This window comes from Physeter macrocephalus, chromosome 11, assembly GCF_002837175.3.
Source record: "Physeter macrocephalus isolate SW-GA chromosome 11, ASM283717v5, whole genome shotgun sequence".
NCBI lineage: Eukaryota > Metazoa > Chordata > Mammalia > Artiodactyla > Physeteridae > Physeter > Physeter macrocephalus.
The window spans coordinates 98,316,217-98,338,048 of record NC_041224.1 but is presented as its reverse complement, the minus strand read 5'-3'; the positions used below and the strand labels follow the sequence as shown (position 1 = coordinate 98,338,048).

The 21,832-nt window shown below is 41.1% G+C and overlaps 1 protein-coding gene across 8 annotated transcripts in view; it reads left to right on the top strand.

The window, feature by feature from the left end:
* EIF2AK4 (eukaryotic translation initiation factor 2 alpha kinase 4) overlaps positions 1 to 21,832 on the top strand; it is a 119,275-nt gene that overhangs the window by 20,249 nt on the left and 77,194 nt on the right. For 6 of the 8 annotated variants that reach the window (XM_028495493.2, XM_024118391.3, XM_028495492.2 and 3 more), the window contains exons 4-9: positions 3,763 to 3,954; positions 6,170 to 6,250; positions 8,345 to 8,493; positions 16,745 to 16,860; positions 19,982 to 20,139; positions 21,029 to 21,564. In XM_028495493.2, the coding sequence (XP_028351294.1) occupies positions 3,763 to 3,954; positions 6,170 to 6,250; positions 8,345 to 8,493; positions 16,745 to 16,860; positions 19,982 to 20,139; positions 21,029 to 21,564 (1,232 nt within the window). Of the gene's footprint in view, positions 1 to 3,762; positions 3,955 to 6,169; positions 6,251 to 8,344; positions 8,494 to 16,744; positions 16,861 to 19,981; positions 20,140 to 21,028; positions 21,565 to 21,832 lie in introns of those variants that run through there. The other 2 variants (XM_024118390.3, XM_055088324.1) reach the window with 2 other exon arrangements.

Below are 21,832 nucleotides of genomic sequence, written 5' to 3'. Positions count from 1 at the left end.
CGGGCCTCTCACTGTTGTGGCCTCTCCCGTTGCGGAGCACAGGCTCTGGATGCGCAGGCTCAGCAGCCATGGCTCACGGGCCTAGCCGCTCCGCGGCACGTGGGATCTTCCCAGACCGGGGCACGAACACGTGTCCCCTGCAACGGCAGGCGGACTGTCAACCGCTGCGCCACCAGGGAAGCCCTCCTCTGCCCGTTTTTTAATTGGATTGTTTGTGAGTTTTGGGGGGGTTTATTGTTTTGTTTTGTTTTTTGTTGTTGTTGTTTCTTTTTGGCTGTGCTGGGCCTTTGTTGCTGCACGCAGGCTTTCTCTAGTCGTGGAGAGTAGGGGCTACTCTTTGCGGTGCTCGGGCTTCTCACTGTGGTGGCTTCTGTTGTTGCGGGGTGTGGGCTCTAGGCACGCGGGCTTCAGTAATTGTGCCTCATGGGCTCTAGACGCAGTCTCGGTAGTTGTGGCTTGCGGGCTCTAGAGTGCAGGCTCAGTAGTTGTGGCACACGGGCTTAGTTGCTCCGTGGCATGTGGGATCTTCCCGGACCAGGGATTGAACCCATGTCCCCTGCACTGGCAGGCGGACTCTTAACCACTGCACCACCAGGGAAGTCCCAGATTGTTTGGTTTCTTTTTTTTGCTACTGAGTTGTATGAGTTCTTTATGTATTTAAATATTGACTCCTTATCAGATATATGATTTGCAAATATCTTTTCCCATTCTGTAGGTTACCTTTTCATTTGCTGATGGTTTCCTTTGCTGTGCAGAAACTTTAAATTTGATGTAGTCCTACTTATTTATTTCTGCTTTTGTTGTGTCCCGTCCCCCCTGCCTTTTTTGGCTTTATTGTAAATTATACCTTTTATTTTGAGATAATTATAGATTCACATGCAATTGTAAGAAATAATACCAGGAGAGCCCAAGTATCCTTTACTCAGTTTGCCCCAGTGGTAACATTTTTGCAAAACTGTAGTGTAATATCATAACCAGGACATTGACATTGATACAGTCAAGATACAGAATAGTTTCATCACCACAAGATCCCTAATGTTGCCACCTCCTTACACCCCCATGCCCTCCTTGATACCTGACAACCACTAATCTGTTCTCCATTTCCGTAATTGTCTCATTTCAAGGATGTTATATAAGTAGAGTCACAGTATGTGACCTTTGGGATTTACCCCGCCTCCCCCCACCACTTCAGCATGATTCTGTGGAGACTCATTAGACTGTCACATGTATCAATAGTTGTTACTTTTTATTGTTGAGTAGTATTCCATCTTATAGTTGCACCACTGTTTGTTTAGCCATCCACCAGGTGAAAGACAGCTGAATTATTTCCAGTTTGGGGCTATTAAAAATAAAGCTGCTGTAAACATTTATGTACAGCTTTGGTGTGAACATAAGTTCATTTCTCTGAAATAAATGCTCAGGAGTGCAGTTGTGGGTGTATGGTACTGTGTGTTCAGTTTTTTAAGAAACTGCCCAAATTTTCCAGATTAGCTGACCACTTTACATTGCCATCAGCAGTATGTGAGTGATCCAGTTTCTCCACATCCGTGTCAGCATTTGATGTTGTCAGTTTTCTATTTTATCCATTCTAATAGAAGTTGTGATGGTTAATTTTATGAGTCTGTTGGCTAGGCCATGGTACCTGGATATTTGGCCAAACATTATTCTATATGTTTCTGTGAAGGTATTTTTTAGATGAAATTAACATTTAAATCAGTATACTTTGAGTTAAGCAGATTACTCTCCATAAGGTGGGAGGGCCTCACCCAGTCAGTTGAGGGCTTTAAAAGAAGAAGACTGGCCTCCCTGGAAGAAGGAATTGCCAGGAGATGCCCTTGGGACTTGAACTGCAACATCAACTCTGCCCTGGGTCACCAGCCTGCTGGCCTACCCTGCAGAATTTGGACTTACCAGCGTCTATAATCACGTGAACCAATTCCTTAAAATCAATCTCAATCAATTTTTCCCTCTCCCTCCTTCCTTCTCTCTCTCTCTCTCTCTCTCTCTCTCTCTCTCTCTCTCTCTCTCTCTCTCTCTCTCTGTCCATACACAGTCGGCTCTCCGTATCTGTGGGTACTACATCCGTGTATTCAGGCAACCATAGATGGAAAATATTCAGAAAAACAATCCAGGAAGTTCCAAAAAGCAGAACTTGAATTTGCTGCATGCCAACAACTATTTACATAGCATTTACATAGTATTTACAACTATTTACATAGTATTTTCGTTCTATTAGGTATTGTAAGTAATCTAGAGATGATTTAAAGTATACTGTGGGAGGATGCGCATAGGTTATGTGCAGATACTATGCCATATATATATGTGGACACATACCCCTTCTATTTGGTTCTGTCTCTCGGGAGAACCCTGACTGATACAGATGCGTCCTGCGAGGTGAGGCAGAGCGACTGTTGTAAATAAGGAGGTCAGGAGAGGCCCCACCAGGTGACATGTGAGCAGAGGCTGAGAGAAGCAAGACGATGGACTGTGCAGATTTGGGGGAGAGGGGGACAAGAGCCAGTTTGGAGACTAGCTCTTATTTACATCCAGTCTTGTATGTTTTATCAGATTTATACAGAAAATGCTAGTAAATTAAATAGATTAGCAAAAGAAAAACCCTCCACTGCTTGGCTCCTGGCTCCTTTCTGGTGTAGAAATGGTTTCTCTTTGACGTGATGGAAACTGCCTTCTTTAACCAGCTTTCCTTAAAAGAGCTTTTCACAGAATAGTTTGCCTCTTAGACTCTAGACTAGTGTTTCTCAACTGTAAATAGAAGTATATCCAGTGAAAGCCACAGCTTCTAGTACAACAAAAAATACAGCTTCCCCCAACAATAGCTGTGGTTTCTCCCCAAGAGAAAGGTGAACACCAGGCAAACTATATATTCTTGTGTACAGTGAATTCTATTACTATTTACCACCCTAAGTCCTTTTAGAAATAATAATTTTTAATCTGCTTCATTGTAATTGAGGAAAAAGAAATTTCAGAGTGGTGGTCCTCATCTGCAGGAGCTTGGCACTCTTGACCTCTTTGGGGTTGGAATAGTTGGTCAGTGTGGGGTCCCAGAAACCCTTGCTCTGTTGATTTACCAACGAAGCTATGGTTTATGATTTAGGGGTTGGGGAAAGTGGCTTCCTACATTCACATAGGATGTCTGAGAGGGGGGCCTTTTTCCTTCTGATACTGTGAATGCTTCCCTAAGTGGAAATGAAATGCTTTCTAAGTATTAATTAGCCTCCTACTGGCCCATTACTAGCAGGGAGAGAGTGAGGCCTTTAAGCGTTTGCCTCTGTACCCCAGTAGGATGTTTTCAGTATGCTGTATGGATAGATGAAAGCTCTCATGTTAGCAATGATTATTCTCTGCTCAACTGTCATTATGTAGACAGGTTTTCTAGTTGGGAAGGTAGTCTTTACTTTTATGCAGTCTTAAATATTTTACCAGATTTATTTATACAGAAAAATATTTTATCGGATTTATTATACAGAAAATGCTAATAAATTGAATAGGATTGCAAAAGAAAAGTGAAGCTTTTTATTTATCTAGATAGTGATTTTTCTTGATGGCAACATAATGAGGTGAGTGCTATAAAAGCTTTTTCCTCCTGTGGTTGCATCCTAGACCTAATTCGTGTCACATCAAAATGAATATCACCATTGTGAGTGGGTCTCGGTTGGCCTGCATGTTTTTCTGTAGTCTTACCTTGGGGCCCTGCTTTGCGTCACTTGACCATTTGTGGTTGATTTCCATCCATGTGTTTAGGTGATGATATTTGAACTGGCTTACCATGTGCAGTCATTTCTCTGCGAGCACAACAAGCCCCCTCCCAAGTCTTTTCATGAAGAAATGCTGGAAAGGCGGGCTCAGGAGGAGCAACGGAGGCAGTTAGAGGCCAAGCGGAAAGAGGAAGAGGAGGTGAGACCCTTGTCACCGCAGTGTCCAGCCCAGAAGACTGTGAGCTCCTATAGGTTTTCCTCCGTCTCTACCTACTCACTTACTGGTATTTCTTTTAAGTTTTGCTCAGCATTTGATCCAAGAACCATGGATTCACGTGAAAGGAGGCCCTAAGAGTAACCAAGAAATAAATACTATGAGTGATTCCCTCCCAACTGATATCACTGCTACCCCTAGAACCCTTATTCCAGGTTTTTAAATAAAAGAAAAAGCAAGTCAGCTTAACCAAACTTCTGGTGCTCTTTCTGTGCTTGTAAAGCTGTGCAGGAGTTCAGAGGCTATTATCTTCTTCCCTCTGTGGGACAAGTATCTCATGCCCAAATGAGTAGCCAAAGCCAGAGACTGAACGTTTTTTTGTTCACTAACCATTTGTACTTTTCCTTTATTTGCATACGGATGTATACTACTGTGTTATTTTTTAAATCCTTTAATCAAAGTTAATACATGTATCTAAATTTCCTTCCTGATTTTTAAGTTTTTTTTTTTCCTTCTATTTAGTCTTTTAATAAACTTATCTAGAACTTATTTTGGTGTGGGTTGTAAAAGTGAGGGTCTGAGTTTTTCTTTTTTTTTTTTTTCCCCAGTCATTTTCCTAACACATTTATTAAGTAATCATTCATTCTTAAGTGATTTGTAATAATTCCTTTAAAGTGTATTTTACCTACTCATTTATACTGTTCTACTTGTGAATTATCTCTTTTGTTCAATTCATGTTTTTTTCTTGAGTCTCTACCGCACTCTTTGAGTTATTGTATCTTTATAACATTTGACTGTCTAAGTCAGGACCCCTGTCCCTTCATCCTTCATTCTTCTTTTTTTTTTCCGTTGGCTATTCTCACAGATAAGTTATAGGATTGCTTTCTCAAAATCAAAACAAAACAAAGCCTGTGGGATTTTGAGTAAAATTGCACTAAACTTATGTATTCATTTAGGAAGAATTAACATTATGACAGTATTCAGACTTCCTATCCAGGAATGTTTTTCCATTTATTTTTATCTCTCAGTGAGGCTTTTTAGTTTTCTTCCCTTAGGTGTTGCAATTACTTGTAGGGTTTTGTTTTTCCTGCTTTTCTTAGGTTCTTATTCCTGGTTCTTTTTTCCTGCTTCATCTTGTTCATCCTTTACTTATGTTAACACTGTCTTTTTGAGTTCCGTTCATTTTTTTCTCAATATTTATTTATTTGGCTGTGCCAGGTCTTAGTTGCGGCATGAGGGATTTTCTTTTTTTTTTGGTTTTTTTTTTGGTTGCGGCATATGGGATCTAGTTCCCTGACTAGGGATCGAACCTGGGCCCCCTACACTGGGAGCACGGAGTCTTAACCACTGGACCACCAGGGAAGTCCCGGTTCCATTCATTTTGTTACTGCTTATCTCCTATTTAATTGCGTAGCCTAGTTACCATTTAGGGTTTAAAGTTCCTTATTGTTGTCATTGTTCTTAGGCAGACACATTTTTACTAGAAGATAAAGATATTTAACAGTCTTGTTTTCGTGTCCTACTATAACTACCTGTAAGTTTGGGGTATGCATTTACATTTTATATTATTGCTGTAATAGTTTTTGGTGAGTTTCTCAATGGTTTTGATATTTATAACCTGGAATTTTAGGCAGCTCATAAAAAACACTTTTTCTCTACCTAAATTCAGAATCATTTGAGTAATAGCTACATGAGTCAAATGGATAGAGATCAAAATGCCACTTCTAATACTGAGAAAACTGATTGGGGAATGCACCTGAAGGTCTGTGTCTTGTGGGTGTGCGCCCAGCTCAGCCCACCTCCACCCGGCGGCCTGGCCGACAGTAGGCGCAAGGGCATGTTCTCTGCAGACAGGCAGGTATCAAAGAGGAGGGGCTCAGTCAAATGTGGGGAGAAGTGAGCGGCCCATGGTGTTGCTGCAGTTAAAGTCCCTCCACATTGGGAATCCCCTGGCGGTCCAGTGGTTAGGACTCCGTGCTTCCAAAAAATGTCCCTCCACGTAGAAATGGGGAGTAAGTGTCCCTCCCCACACAGTTTTCACACCCATTTAAGTGGGAAGCCTATTGCCTAAGAACTCTGATAAAACTGACGTAGCTACAGTTTGTACTAAGGTTCTAGATATTCAGATCTCTTAGGAGATGAGAGCTTGAATTACTGAAATTCAAAAGATTTTTTGTGATTTCAGAATTTGTATGTTGTATGGGTTTCAGAGATTTGATGGCAGTATGATTTATTTCAGCAACGTGAAATCCTTCATGAGATTCAGAGAAGGAAAGAAGAGATAAAAGAAGAGAAGAAAAGGAAAGAAATGGCTAAGCAGGTACTCTAGCAATTCTGCCATACTCAAATAGTTTACATTTTGCTAAACATAAAATCTTTTTATTTCCATTGATGATATTTGAATTACTGTATCTTTATAATGTTTGAATATCTGAGAAGTCAGGACCCCTGTCCTTCATTCTTCATTATTCTTTTTCCTTCATTATTCTTTTTCCTCTCCTTTGTTAGTATCAGTAGTAAAGCTTAAAATGAAGCACTAAAAAGTCCCCCAAATATCATTCATTATATATTTTAGATTCTCCAAATAAGTAGCAAAATTTAGAGTTGTATGTTATATGTAGATGACTTAGGCTTACGTAACTACAGTAGTTTATCAAAAGAGTTGAAGGAGAGAGGAGATTGAAGTTTTGATAATCAACCCAGACTGGAATTATTAATACTTGGAAAACAAAACTATTTGTTCATAAGAAGAGTGAATGGAAACCACATGGATCTCCCTGAGATTTCATTCAGTGATGGAAAAGAAGGATTCAACAGAGCTGGTTTAAAAAGCAGGGGTGAAGGGCTTCCCTGGTGGCGCAGTGGTTGGGAGTCTGCCTGCTAATGCAGGGGACACGGGTTCGAGCCCTGGTCTGGGAGGATCCCACATGCTGCGGAGCAACTAGCCTCGTGAGCCACAACTACTGAGCCTGTGTGTCTGGAGCCTGTGCTCCGCAACAAGAGAGGCCGCGACAGTGAGAGGCCCGCGCACTGCGATGAAGAGTGGCCCCCGCTTGCCGCAACTAAAGAAAGCCCTCGCACAGAAACGAAGACCCAACACAGCCAAAAATAAATAAATAAATAAATAAACTCCTACCCCCAACATCTTCTTAAAAAAAAAAAAAAAAAGCAGGGGTGGAAAAGGATAAAGTCCTTTTTCCTATATTTTTCCTGAGTCCAACTCAATCAAAAGCCAGCTACACATGTTTGGAGAACTCCAGAGACAATTTTGCTCATTCTCTTTTAGAGAAATATGGCATTAAACTTAAGGGAAGCAATGAGGTGCAGTGGGAGGAGGCACTGATGTGCAGGTAAGCAGCACCTGGCTGAAAGCTTTGGCTTTTTTACTGCCTGGCTCTGTGACCTTGACAGATGACACTCTCCAAGGCTCATTTTCCTCACTCCTTAAGACGGCACAGATAATGCCTTCCTTTCTGTCTTATGTAATTATTCCCACAGATAAATGTACTGCCCTTTGTGAATGTACAAAGCTGTATACAAATTTAGGGTGATATTACTGTTTCCACCAACTCTGCTATCTTACATCTGATCTGCCTTCCTGTCACTCACTCTGCTCTCTCCGTTTGTTTGTTTGTTTTTTAGTGTTCAAAATAGTTTAATATTGGAGTCAAGAAAGATAACAGAACAATACTAAGTCTGTCAATAGACAGAAGACATAATCCAAACATAGACCCCCTCCACCCCATGTATATATAACTGATTTTTTGTTGTTGTTGTTTGTTTGTTTGTTTGTTACGGTACACGGGCCTCTCACTGTTGTGGCCTCTCCCGTTGCGGAGCACAGGCTCCGGACGCGCAGGCTCAGCGGCCATGGCTCACGGTGCCAGCCGCTCCACAGCATGTGGGATCTTCCTGGACCAGGGCACGAACCCGTGTCCCCTGCATCGGCAGGTGGACTCTCAACCACTGCGCCACCAGGGAAGCCCTATAACTGATTTTTTGACTAGGTACAAAGATAATTCTGGAGAAAGGATAGCCTTTTCAGCAAACGGTACTAGAACATTTTTTTTCTTTTCCATTATGGTTTATTACAACATATTGAATCTGCTCTCTTTGAATGCCTCCTTCTGTTCATCTCTTGCTCTTCTCCCTAACTTTTCATGTATATTCCATGATTCTAAGCATTTTTGTTTATAAAATTCACATTCTCTTGAAACGGTAACCTGGCTTTCAGTTCTTGAACACTGTACATATTTGGACATTAAACTTTTAAAAGTTGAGTTCAACTTTATTACACTTGAAAACATTCAGCTTAAATAAGATTTGCATTCTCTACATATTTATAATTATGTACCATGATTGTCTTCCACTTATGACTTATATCTAAAGTAGGTTTTACTTTTCTTTTTTTAAGGAACGTTTAGAAATAGCTAGTTTGTCAAACCAAGATCATACCTCTAGGAAAGACCCAGGAGGACACAGAACAGCTGCCATTCTACATGGAGGCTCTCCTGACTTTATAGGAAATGGTAAACATCGGACCAATTCCTCTGGAAGGTCTAGGTAAGTCCCTGAGGTTTCTGATCTGGAAGGATGAAAGATGTAGAAGAATTAAAACAACTTGTAGTGAAATTTGATGGAATTGCCACATGATAGTTTTAATAACTTTTGCAGAGCCTGTATATCTTAATATATTAGTTAGCAATATGAAATGAAATTTTCATTTAACACTTTCCAAGTATCTTTCATGAAACCAGTTTTAGGGTTCATTCCCTTTTATAACAGTTACAACACTTCACAGTCTTGCCTCCAGTGCAGTTTGATCTGACTTTTAATGATCTAATTATTCAGTAAGTGATTTAAAAACTTTTCTCTGTCAGAATCATCATCCAGTCAGATTTCACACTGTGTGTGTTTTCAGTCTGTAACTCCCTAGGTCCCACCACAGATGTAGGGAATACTCCAAAACGGGCACGGGTGTGGGAGATCCTTTACATGAGGACGGGAGCCCCAGTTTGCTGTCAGGGCTCCTCTCTCTGTTGCTACTGAGGACACTGGGCTTCCCTGTTACTGCAGGTGGGCTCCTGGGGTTGTTCCCTGTCACCAGAGATGATATGAAAGATACTATCTCTTCCTCCACATCCTTTTCCACTAAAGAATTGAGACTTCCCTGTCTATTTGCTGTGACCCCCTGTGGACCAGAAAGGAATTTTAGCACAGAATCCATTTGTGAGTAGGTGGGTGATTAAGTAGTATAGGTATTATAATTCAGCTTCTTTATGTGTTTAAACTATCTCTTGTGAGAATCTAAGCAGCACTTAAAACCAACATTTTCTTCTATAAAAAGAAACATTTTAGGTACCAAACTAAAAGCTAATATAATCTTTTGGGTTACAGTTTGTTTATAAGAAGGAATCATTTCAGTTCTTTCCTTAATTATCTACTTTAAAAAAAAATCAGCTCAGAAATCATTTTGATATTAACATTTAACCACCCACTGTTAAGGTGAACTAAGTCTTGAATGCAGTTTCTGTAACAATTCCTGTTTAAGGTTATAACTCCTTGCACCAATTTAGATTGTTTTTGCAACTGGGCTTCCATTAGGCAACATAGTTTGAAGTTGTCAGAGTATTTCAGTAGGAAATAATTGACAGATTCCTACTGTGTTAGAAACAGTGGAAATAAATCAATGCCATGAGTAAGGATGTATAAAAAACAATTTTTTTTAGTTTAAACATTTCCATTTTTGCGGCTAACTGTAAACAGTGGGTCCAAGATTAGACTTGGCTTTTGAGATCAGAGATTATTAGCAAGTTTATTCAAGGAAGGATGGTAACTTCTTTTCCTCCTTGACATAGGTAGAACTTTTCATGTAGTGCTTATAGAGGGCCATTTGTATGTCTTGGATAGAATGTGACATTCCATGAGCATCCAAGAAGAAATCATTTTTATGTATTGTTTGCCAACGTTGTTGTACAAACCTGCGTGAACTCTGGCACTGTGTTGGCTACCGACTAGAAAAGAATGACTCTTTCTTAAAATATAGTTTATATGCTTCTTCAGTTAAGAAATAAAAAGTTTTTGGGCTTCCCTGGTGGCACAGTGGTTGAGAGTCCGCCTGCCGATGCAGGGGACAAGGGTTCGTGCCCCGGTCCGGGAAGATCCCACATGCCGCGGAGCGGCTGGGCCCGTGAGCCATGGCCGCTGAGCCTGCGCGTCCAGAGCCTGTGCTCCGCAACGGGAGAGGCCACAACAGTGAGAGGCCCGCGTACAGCAAAAAAAAAAAAAAAAAAAAAAAAAAAAGAAATAAAAAGTTTTTGATATACTGAAGTACCTCATGGCATACTCTTGATTCTTTTTCTTCCTTGCTATTCACTAGTCTTTGAGTTGGAAAGCCAAAGGAAATAAGCAGAGTGTTCCATTTTATCCTTTCAGTTAGTAGATACATTTGATAGAGTTAGTAGAGATGGCCTTGTCATCACTGTTGTCAGCAGGCATTATTCGAATTGGCTGTGACTAAAAATAATACAATCTAGAACCAGATACTTAATGAGCACTTACTAAAGGTCAGACACTGTTCTGAGTCCCGGGGATTCAATAAACAAGATCAAGAAGGACGCTGGTTTCATGGAGCTTATATTCTAGTTGGAGGAGACTGTCCACAAGCAAGCAAGAAAATGTCAGATAGTGACTAGCGCTCTGCAGAGAATTTAAATAGGCTGTCTTGAAGAAAGCCTGGATGGCTACTTTAGATTGGGTGTTTGGAGGAAGGAGTCCCAAGGATTGGATCCTGAATGACAGGAGGACATTGGCTTTCGACTCGGGGGGGCACAGATACCAGATCTGGATGATGGAACGGAGCCAGCTGTTCGGGTAAAGAACAGCCGGTGCAGAAGACCCGAAGCCAGCCTGGCCTTGTGCTGCCCAGAGCTCATCAAACAGGGCAGCGTGGCTAGAATGAGTGGGCATGGAGACAGTGGTTCAAGGGGGCGGCAGGGGTGTGTCACGGAGGGCTCTGTTGGTCGGGTCAGGAGTTTAGGTGTAATGAGCAGCCATTCGGGGTTTTAAAGAGGAATAAGATACCGTCTGATCCACGCTGAGTGAAGTTCTTCCTGGCTGCCAGTGGAGAATGGAGAACAGGAGAGCAACAGTAGAGGAACAGTTTGCACATAATGCTTCATACTACTCTCCCCCTCCTTTAGCCTCTGCACGGCAGCCACGCTCATCTTCTAGTCCTTCGTGCACACCAAGCTCCTTCCCATCTCAGGGCCTCTGCCAGTCACTCTGCCTGCTACGCTCTCCCTGGGGCACTTTGCATGGCCGACTCCTTATCTTTCAGTTCTCCGATCACAAGTGACCTCAGACGCCTTCCCTGAGCACCACCCCCAACCTGCTCCTCTGCTTAGTCACTTGTTCTCCAACTCCCTGTTTTAAGTTTCTCCATAGCAGTTACTGCTAACTGAACTTCATATTCATTTGTTTGCTTTTTTATTGTCTTTCTTCTTTCATGACAATGTCAAGTTCATGCGAGCAAGGACCTCATCTGTGTTTCCCTCAGGGCCTGGAACAGTGCCTGGGAGAGACAGAGTAGGTGCTCAGTGAACGTCTGATGAAGGGAGGGAGGGAGTCAGGAAGGATGATAGAAAGGGTCAGACTGTCTTTTTGGCACTTGTAGGGTCTGCAGCCTCTTTAACCAGGGTGACTCAGCTTTTCTTTTTATGTGGGCATATCAAAAATCAGTAAGGCTTTATTTAATGAAAGGTTTCCACTGCGTAAAACAAGAGAAAGAGAACAGAAAACCACTCACTGTTCTAGTGGAAAAAGCTTAAAGGCCTGATACTCAAGGGCCTGGCCCCTTGGCCCAGCTTTTCATGGATGTGTTTTTGTCTTTGTTGAACAGCTTTATTTTCTGTGTCCTTAAGGTTGTCTTTTTTCCCCCTTGAAGGATTTACCTTTTATTTTTTTTCAAATTGAGGTAAAATTCAAATAATATAAAACTAACCATTTTAAAGTGTCAGTTTAAACTAACCATTCAGTGTCAAGCTGTCTTTTGTAAAGTGCAGACATAGTTCTCTCCTGCCTTCTTCCCAGGGATGTTGTATCTCATAAATGGGCACTTTGAACTTCTTAGGAGAAGCAAAAAAAGAAAAAAAAATTCTATAAAGTAGTTCATGGTAGAGAATTATTTTCCCAGTTTCAAACTTGCCTTCTGTGCAGGTTACTAAAGTGTAGCCCAGATTCTAGGATACATCACCCATTTTCACCAGGAAACAGCAACAGGTTGTCTCCTAGTTTGTTTTCCTGATTTTGACACCAGATGCGGTAACTGCTGGCTATTCCTCCTTATGGAGAAGAGATAATTAAGGGTATAAGTGTTACCCAGCTGGGTTCTTGGACTCTTTAATCAATAGAAATTGATAAGAGGCCAGATGAGAAATTCAGGCAAGGCTTTATTGGGACTCGTGCTGTAGCACGTGGGAGCGAAAACAAGTAACAGGTGCCCTTGTTCTCTCTCTGAGGTGGTGGTGGGGGACAAGCTGGTGCCTTAAATGGGGTGATGGTAGGGGCAGACCCCTGGGTCCGGCTGGAGGGGTGACTTGGGTGGTCGGCCCCACCCCCCTTGGTGGTGATGTGTGCAGGGTGCATGCTCAGTACCCTGCTTTGCTCCCAACACCTCAGAAGTGGCAGTTGGGTTTTTGGTCTTTTTGTATCTTGTTGTTCATAATTTGCCCCAATGGGGCATGCACGCAGTTATTTTTAGTCCCTTATAGTTTCTTTGTATTCCGCTGCTCTAGGAGATGTTTGTCCAGGTGAAAGCACTGCTGCAAAGGGTCCCAGGTCCCAGCCTGTCTCCTAAGTATAAGACGTGGGCCGGGGAACCGCTGAAGTATTAAGGATGTGGGTAGGGGAAGAAGGAATCCTTGATACATCTCTCCACACTTGTGAGCCTCCATTGTTCACAGTCTCTCCAGCTGGCTCCATGGAGGCATAGACTGGTTCACTTCAAATTAAGCAATGTCAGCAATTCTTACTAACTTTATGTCCACAGAGCTGCCTGGAGTTTCAAATTGGGGGACCAAGAGCTAGAGTTTTCTGTGGCATCTTGGTCAGTTAGGCAGGAAGGTGAGACTACCCTAGCCCCCTGTGTCTCATATGATATCTCCCTTTTTCCGTCCCATACCAACCATCTACACCATTGACCATGTTAACAGAGCAGTCTTTTGGGTGGGAGTCTGATTCTCAAGTCCCTAGTAGACAAATTGCCGCCTCTTTTCTTGCTACTTGGCTTTTTAAAAAATCATATTTTCTTCTTATTTGAGGTATCAAGGTCCTAGATGCCTAATTTAGTCTTCTAAAATTGAACTGTGTCTAATTATCTGTTCTTTATAAAACCCAGTTAATGTTATTTGGCAATTTTGTTTAAAACACCCTTTATCCTATGTACTGCCACAGCTACTGGGAAAAACTGATAACATGGGTGATATTTCTAACGATATTGCAAACCCCCATGAACATTCCATAATCTAGAATTAATCATTGGCAATGACGGGACTTCCCTGGTAGTCCAGTGGTAAAGAATCCACCTTCCAATGCAGGGGATGTGGGTTCCATCCCTGGTTAGGGAACTAAGATACCACATGCTGCAGGGCAACTAAGCCCACACACCACAGCTACTGATCCAGCACACCTCAACTAGAGAGCCCACGTGCCGCAAACTACAGAGCCCACGTGCCCTGGAGCCTTCGCGCCACAACTAGAGAGAAGCCCATGTGCCGCAACGAAAGACCCCATGTGCCGCAACTAAGACCCAACGCAGCCAAAAATAAATAATAATTAAATCTTAAAAAAAAAAAATTATTGGCAATGGCACCAGTGTTAATTGCTTCTAAATACCATTTGCTTGCATTGGTATGGCTATTTCTGCTGGAGTTTAGGAGCTGTTTTACTTATTAATGGATTACGTTCCAGAAGGTTGTTCAGAACCCAATTCTGATGAGTCCAAAGTAGACAGTATGAGCCTCCAATAAGTACACATTTTTGGGTGAAAGCAGGAAACGTCAGTGACATTGGACTTCTCTGTTGCTTCTCTTTAAACTCTCTGTGATTTACTTTTTATCCTTCAGAATTGTTCCTGCTGTCTATCTATCCCATGTGGCATGTACCACATTTGTCCTTTTCTTGACACTTTCACTTTTTTTTTTTTTTTTTTTTGTGGTACGCGGGCCTCTCACTGTTGTGGCCTCTCCCGTTGCGGAGCACAGGCTCCGGACGCGCAGGCTCAGCGGCCATGGCTCCCGGGCCCAGCTGCTCCGCGGCATGTGGGATCCTCCCGGACCGGGGCACGATCCCGTGTCCCCTGCATCGGCAGGCGGACTCTCAACCACTGCGCCACCAGGGAAGCCCCAACACTTTCACTTTTAAAATGATCTCTGGGTTTTTTTCAATCCTAATGATACATCTTTTCTTACTAGAACTCTTAACATTCTCATTGGGTTTGTACTTAACAGTCATGATGGGGTGATTAATAGTCTAAAACACCTTAAAATCAAGCATTTACACACTGTAAACTAAAGAACATAGAGGAGTTAGACTAAAATGACTATTAGCACCATCTGTTGGAGGGAGCAAAGCTCATGTAGAGGTGCTTCTGGATCATTTATTATATGTTAATAAGTCTAGCACATCATTTTAAACCCTCACTCTTATCCTTTTCTCTATAAATTTCAGTATGCCCAGGGTTGCACAAATAACTTGAGAAGTCAAAATTTAAACAGAGCTAAGTGTATTAGTCATACCCTGGTATTTGGAATTTGTGGACACACATGTGGTATGAGAGACTCAAGTCATAACAGGTCTTGTCAGCAGTGTGGGCGGGTGTTGGGGGGCAAGGTGTATAGGATTGAAGGTGATGAGACCAGTTAATAATGGGGCATTTCTTGTATCCAGGAGAAATTTGGTGATGTCCTGAACAGGGCAGGGGAATTGGAGAAGAGAGGCTGATACTTGGGGATCAATTAGATGCAGGAGATCTAGGAGCTCAGGGAGACGTGCACATTTTTGACTAGTGAGACAGATGGATGACTATGCCACCAACCACAACAACAACAACAAAAAAAAAACAAGGGGAAAAATCAGATCGAAAGTGGGTAGGAGGGAGGTGGCAGCTTTATTGACTTTGCAGTGCCATGAAGAGTAAATAGAAGGGGCAGACATGGAGACAGCAAGTGTAGATGTTTGAAAATGAAAAACAAGGTGGGGCATGGGATTGAGGGAGAGTAGAATGGACATGGGAAAGATATATAGGCTGAGGGAAGGAGCCAATATAGAGGAACAGATTGAACATACAGGAGAGAGGGACTAACTGATGGAGCAGGATCCCAGAGGAGACTGTAGGGATGGAACTGAGGACAGGGCAGCTGTCCTTCCTCACAGTCTGGGAAAAAGAAAAAATGGGGCAGATGCCAAGTAACTTTCTAGGTGGACCCACAGAAAGTGTGGGCTTCACTGCTCATTTCTTCATTTCTCAGTGAAAGCGGAGGTCAATACCATGCTCAGAGTGAGAGGGCTGCTTCCTAGAGATCAAAGCATATCTTCCAAGTGTCCAATCCTGACCATCAAGAGCTCTCTCCCTTGCCTCATCCCTGCAAAGCTCTCCCGATTTACTCGTTATATTTGCATTATAATCTAGCTTCCCAGCTATTGCTTCCCACTCAGAAAAAAAAAGTAGAAAAAGGGAAAGAGAAGAAGAGGGGTTGGGCTTTGAGTGTTTTGAAGAAGTTGTGAAGGGGAATAGCAGAGACCAGAAAGAGAATGAATGAGCATTCAATAGTGGGAAGCCCAGTTGGTGATCAGGAATTTGTAGTGCTCCAAGCCCGCCATTTTGCAGCTTTCTCCAGATGTGTGTGTGCACGAGATGTGGGGTCAATATGGAATAGAGCTAAATCACTGCTGTAGAACTTCTGTGATGATGGAAATGTTCTCGATCAATGCTGCCCAATATGGTAGCCACGTGGGGCTGAGTACAAACATACCTCAGAGATGTTGTGGGAACAGACCACCACAATAAAGTATCACAATAAAGCAAGTCACATGAATTTTTGGTTTACCAGTGCATATAAAAGTCATGTTTACACTATGCTGTGGTCTATGAAGTGTGCAATTGCATTATATTTTTAAAAAACAATGTACATACCTTAATTTAAAAATACTTTATTGCTGAAAAATGCTAAACAGCATCTGAACCTTCAGTGACTCGTAGCAGTAACTGATCACAGATCACCAAAGCAAATATAATAATAATGAAAAAGTTTGAAATATTTCAGGAATTACCACAACGTGACACAGAGACATGAAGTAAGCAAATGCTGTTGGAAAAATGGAGCTGATAGACTTGCTTAATGCAAGGTTGCCGCAAACCTTCAATCTAAAAAAAAAAAGCCACAGAATCTTTGAAGTTCAGTAAAGCCAAGTACAATAAAATGAGGTATCCCTGTACTTAAGCATGCCTAGTGCAGTTGAAGAACTGAATTTTTCATTTAATTGAGTTTGAATTGAATTTAAGTAGCTCCATGTGGCTAGTGGCTACCATACTGGGCAGCACAGGTGTAGAGCAGGGGTTTGTAGAGTTCATGTGGGGAAGACTCAATGGCGAGTGAGGGGTTGGACAGCTTTCCCATTAGCACCTTCAGCTCAGTTCCCAGCAGAGACAGATGTTGGACAGTGAGTGGGCTAGTAAGCAGGAAAAAATGGAGGGGCAAGAAATTCCTCTGTTAATCTTAAAGAAAAAAAATCGTTGTCCAAATTTATTTTTAAGGCGAGAACGTCAGTATTCTGTGTGTAGTAGCGAAGATTCTCCTGGCTCTTGTGAAATCCTGTATTTCTCTGTGGGTAGTCCTGATCAGCTCATGGTGCACAAAGGGAAATGTATTGGTGAGTAAACTAGCTAAACTCATTTAAATTATTCTGATGACGAAAGTTAATCATGAAGGAATCGGGTAGAATAGATGCCGCGTTGTCTAGACCAGCGCAGTCCAAGGAAGACTCTTTAAGCTGATACTCATTCTAGCTCCTGTTCCTAATGACTAGAAGGAGAAGTCACTCAGGTTTCCCCTTCTGTAAAATGGAAATAAAAACCCAGGCTCTTGGCAATATTGTTAGCAGAAAGGTAATTTAAAATTTGCCATCGTTAGAATTAGCCAAGCTTTTCAAAACCAAAATGGTTGAAATATTATGAATCAGTAGAATTTTGCATCTTGTGCCTCTGTTGCTAATAAAATCTGTGTAACAAAATGAGTTCTAATGTCTATGATCTTTAATAGTCAAGTCTCATTTTCTTAATTTGCTGTCCACCTGCTTAGCGTTTTCCTGCTTGGCATACTGTACCAGACCAGGAAAACCACTTTATTTTCTATGTGTTTTATTTAGCAGTTTAGCCATCTTATTTAGCAGGTGGCTATTTGGAGTGAATCTCATTCAGCAATTTACTATTTGAATTGTTTATATTAAAATCAAGTTTTCAGTATCTACTTCCTTTGCCCTAAATGTACATGATCTTTTATCAGTCATACAGATACAGCCACTAATTGGTGTAGGGATCACTTGCATATGGTGAATTTGACAATTAAGTTCAATTTTCAATCCCATGAGTATTCTTACCAGAGCTAACAGGTAGCTAAATTACCTGTATCAAGTTTGCTTTCTTTCGTTATCTTTTCCCTTCCTCTTTGAGGAGGTATAAATAAACAGGGGAGTTGCCGGGGAGAGGGCAGCAGGTGGAGAGAGAAGAAATCAAGCATCTGAAGGGTCTGTGATCTGGACACTCAACCTTGGCTGACTGAGGCAGCCTGGACCATGCAGGATTCTGCACATACGCAGAGCCTGCCCTGTTCAGACACAGCAACTGTTTGGGCAGGTTTAAGACCTTGATAGAGATGCTTGGCTTTGGTCCTGAGACTGTCCTTGACTCTGAGGCATTTCCGACTCATGAATTGGCAACATAAAACTCACTACTTTTAATAATCTGGGGAAATCAGGAAGGCAAATTAATCCAACTGCTTATTACCTTACCTTTGTCTCCTAGTCTCACTGGTACTCATTAGACAGATTCACCTTACTTAATACCCTCATGAGGAGACACATTTGCAGCCTGAACTTTTTTTTTATAAAACCACCAAGTAAATTATTTATTTTGTTTTCTCATGACAGGTCTAGTTTTAAAAATATGTCCTAATTTTCTAAGAAATGTTTTTGAAAAAGATCAATAAATTAACATTTGCTTTAAAGCTGTTGGAACTAGAGGGAATCAAGAACTTACCTAGATATTATTCCTTATATATTAAAGCATTATAGAGGCTTCTGTATAAATGATCATTGGTAGCACATAGTAGAGTATCAGTCTGAGCTCTTTTGGTAGCATTTTCCTTCAGCCTCACTGCAGTATGTTCTTTTGTCTCTTTTATTATCCTCATCACACAAAAGTGACAAAAGGAGGGTGGCAATAATAGAACTATAATACAAAATAAAAACCCAACCAGCAATTATGAAATACCCACGTAGTCCCAGCTGGGGAGATAAATATTGCAAGACATGGTGCCATATAATTCACGAATTTAATTAGGCTTTATGTAAATTACATCACATTCCATCCCATAAACGTTCACTATCATGTGTCCAGCGTGTGCTGCATAGATCCAACATTCCACAGGTTGCTTCCTTTGATTGACACATTTTCAAACATTAGGTTTTTTTTTTTTCCCCTTAGCTAAGGATGTCAGGAGTTATGAGTAGCATAACAGATCATTTTAAATAAAATCTCTTAAATGGTCAGCATTTCTATGAAGTAAAACTGCTTCTCTAGGTGAGTTAGTTCAGCCACATTTCTCCAAAGTATTTTTGCCAAGACCACTTTGTCTTATGTATACAGGTTACTTCACTTTTCATTATGAAGATAATGTAGCGTCATGGAGAACTATCAATATTATTTATATAGTAAGAGAAAAAGAATACGAGAAAAAGAAAAGAATATCAGTCGTTCTCAACTGGGGCGATTTTGTTCCCTAGGGGACATTAGGTGACATCTAGAGATATTTTTGATGATTAAGACAAGGGTAAGGGGTGCTTCTGGCATCTTGTGGATAGAGGCCAGGGATACTGCTGAACATCTTACAGTATACAAGTCAGCCCCCTTCAACAAAGGATTATCTGGTCCCAAATGTCAATAGTGTCAAGGGTGAGAAACCCTGTTATATATGCTACGATTTGGTAAATTAGGAAAAAAAACAGGTAGAGGGGGCTAGAAGAGAAATAAAACAAAATGGTGACATTGTGGGTGATATTTTTCTCCACTTGCAATTTTTTGGTGATTTTCTATTATAGTCTTTAATAAAAATTTAGATTTTTGTAAGAAAATTTTTGGTGTTACAAAAATTTAGCTCTCCCAGGTATAGGTCGAAACCATATGCCTATCACTAAATGAATGTGTCTCTCTCACACGCTTCTAATTTAAACTGTCACGACTGGTTCCTTCCCTTGAAGCCATTGGCCAGTTTGTATTTACTGAGCATATTGACATTTTGTGTTTAGAAAATCATTGACGTATTCAACTTTCCAAGTTACTAAAACCTGTTCTCACTGTGTACACTAATCTGCATTGATGGAGTGTTCCTAGTTCCAGACACCTTCTATTACATTAGTTGGTATTTAGCTGTGTGAGGGTTACTCTACCACACCAGTAGGCACGGTCATCAGAGGTGGACTGGTTATGAAAGTAACATTGTGAATAACGGCTAGTAGAAGAAAACATTAGTCTGATACTAAGATCTCACTGTCAAATCTTGTCCCTTTGTAAAATTTAATATTTTAGAGTTCAGAGTATATTGTTAAATACCAAAAATTGTTTACAAAAGAGCATGTATTACATGAAATCACATTTTTCATAGTTAATACATGGTATCCATTGTTGAATGAATGATTGTCTATTCCCTCTTCTTTTTTTTTATGCCCACAGAAAATGTACCAGTGAGATTTAATTATATTTTCTTTCAATGTGCAGGCAGTGATGAGCAGCTTGGAAAATTAGTTTACAATGCTTTGGAAACAGCCACTGGCAGCTTTGTCTTGTTGTATGAGTGGGTTCTTCAATGGCAGAAAAAAATGGGTCCATTCCTTACCAGTCAAGAGAAAGAGAAGATTGATAAGTGCAAAAAGCAGGTAGGCATCCAAGATGGCTCACTGAGCAAAAGGACTAATCTTGAGCTTAAGGCGGTAACAAAACAAAATAGCTCTGCATTTGCTTGGCCACCAAAGATGACCCAAAATGCTATGAGATCTGTTTAACCAGAGGGGATGGTGGAAGACCATAAGTTTTCTCAGCCCCTGCTGCCTCTTTCAGAACTTTCACAACACGGTCAAAACTTTTGCAGCTGCTTCTCAACCTCCTTTCTCAGCCCTTATTATTCCATTAATAGCTGTCTCCCCAACTGGGATTAAAGAGTACTTCATAACTGTGCTATTTGCAATCATTTGCATTTTCTCAGTTTTATGAAATACTGCTTCACAACTGAATTTTCGGGGACTGAAGAATTTTATAGTTCTTTATAATACTGAGCTTAAGGAGAACATTTAATATTGCATATTGCCGTGTTACATAATAAACAAAGGTTATAAAACAGTAGGTAAAGCATTGTGTTTGGAAATGTATGTGTATTTATGACACACACAAAAAAAACTGGAAGTAAAGACATTGCAGTCTTAACAGTTGTCTTTGAGTAGTGACCATAAAAATAAATTGTGGGGTTTTTCTTTTGTATTAGTACTTATTAAAATTTTGACAGTGAATCTTTATAATCAGGAAAACTTATTTTTAAATTAATGTTTCTTTTTCTGGTGGCCATATCGCAAAAGAAGTTGCTTTTGAAACTTGTCCATCTTTATGAACTTGTAGGTTGACCATGTGGTTTAGGAGAGGACTCAGTTCAGGGCATATTCCTTCTCCTCTCCTTTGAAAGTACATTTTCTATTAAATATTTCACTTTTAAAGTGAAACACTAGTTAATGCCTACCAACCCAGTTATCACCTTACTGGTTTTTTCCATACCAGATTCAAGGAGCAGAAACGGAATTCAACTCACTGGTGAAATTGAGCCATCCAAACATAGTACGCTACTTTGCAATGAATCTCAAAGAGCAAGACGAGTCCATTGTGGTGGACATTTTAGTGGAGCACACTAACGGGGTCTCCCTCTTGGCCCACCTAAGCCACTCGGGCCCTATCCCCGGGCATCAGCTTCGCAGGTACGCGACTCAGCTCTTGTCAGGCCTTGATTATTTGCACAGCAATTCCGTGGTACACAAGGTTTTGAGTGCATCGAATGTCTTAGTGGACGCAGAGGGCACCATCAAGATTACAGACTACAGCATTTCTAAGCGCCTAGCAGACATTTGCAAGGAGGACGTGTTTGAGCAAACCCGGGTTCGTTTTAGTGACAGTGCCCTACCTTATAAAACGGGGAAGAAAGGGGATGTTTGGCGTCTCGGCCTTCTGCTGCTCTCCCTCAGCCAAGGACAAGAGTGTGAAGAGTACCCTGTGGCCATCCCTAGTGACTTACCAGCTGACTTTCAAGATTTTCTAAAGAAGTGAGTATCATTGAGATTTCTCTCTAATTGCACTTTACTCCTGTACTTCTGGTTGTGCTTGAATGTGCTAAACATCTAAGTCATGTGTATAAGCTGAAAAGTGAAGAACAGTATTAGAGTTAATTCATTGTTCTCCCAATCCTTTCCCACCCGCATATGTTCGTTTTCTCACTTATATTTATCATTCCCATAACTCCTACATTCTTCTAAATTCACCTGGGCCCTTTTTTTTTTTTTTTTTTTTTTTTTTTTTTTTTTTTTTACGCGG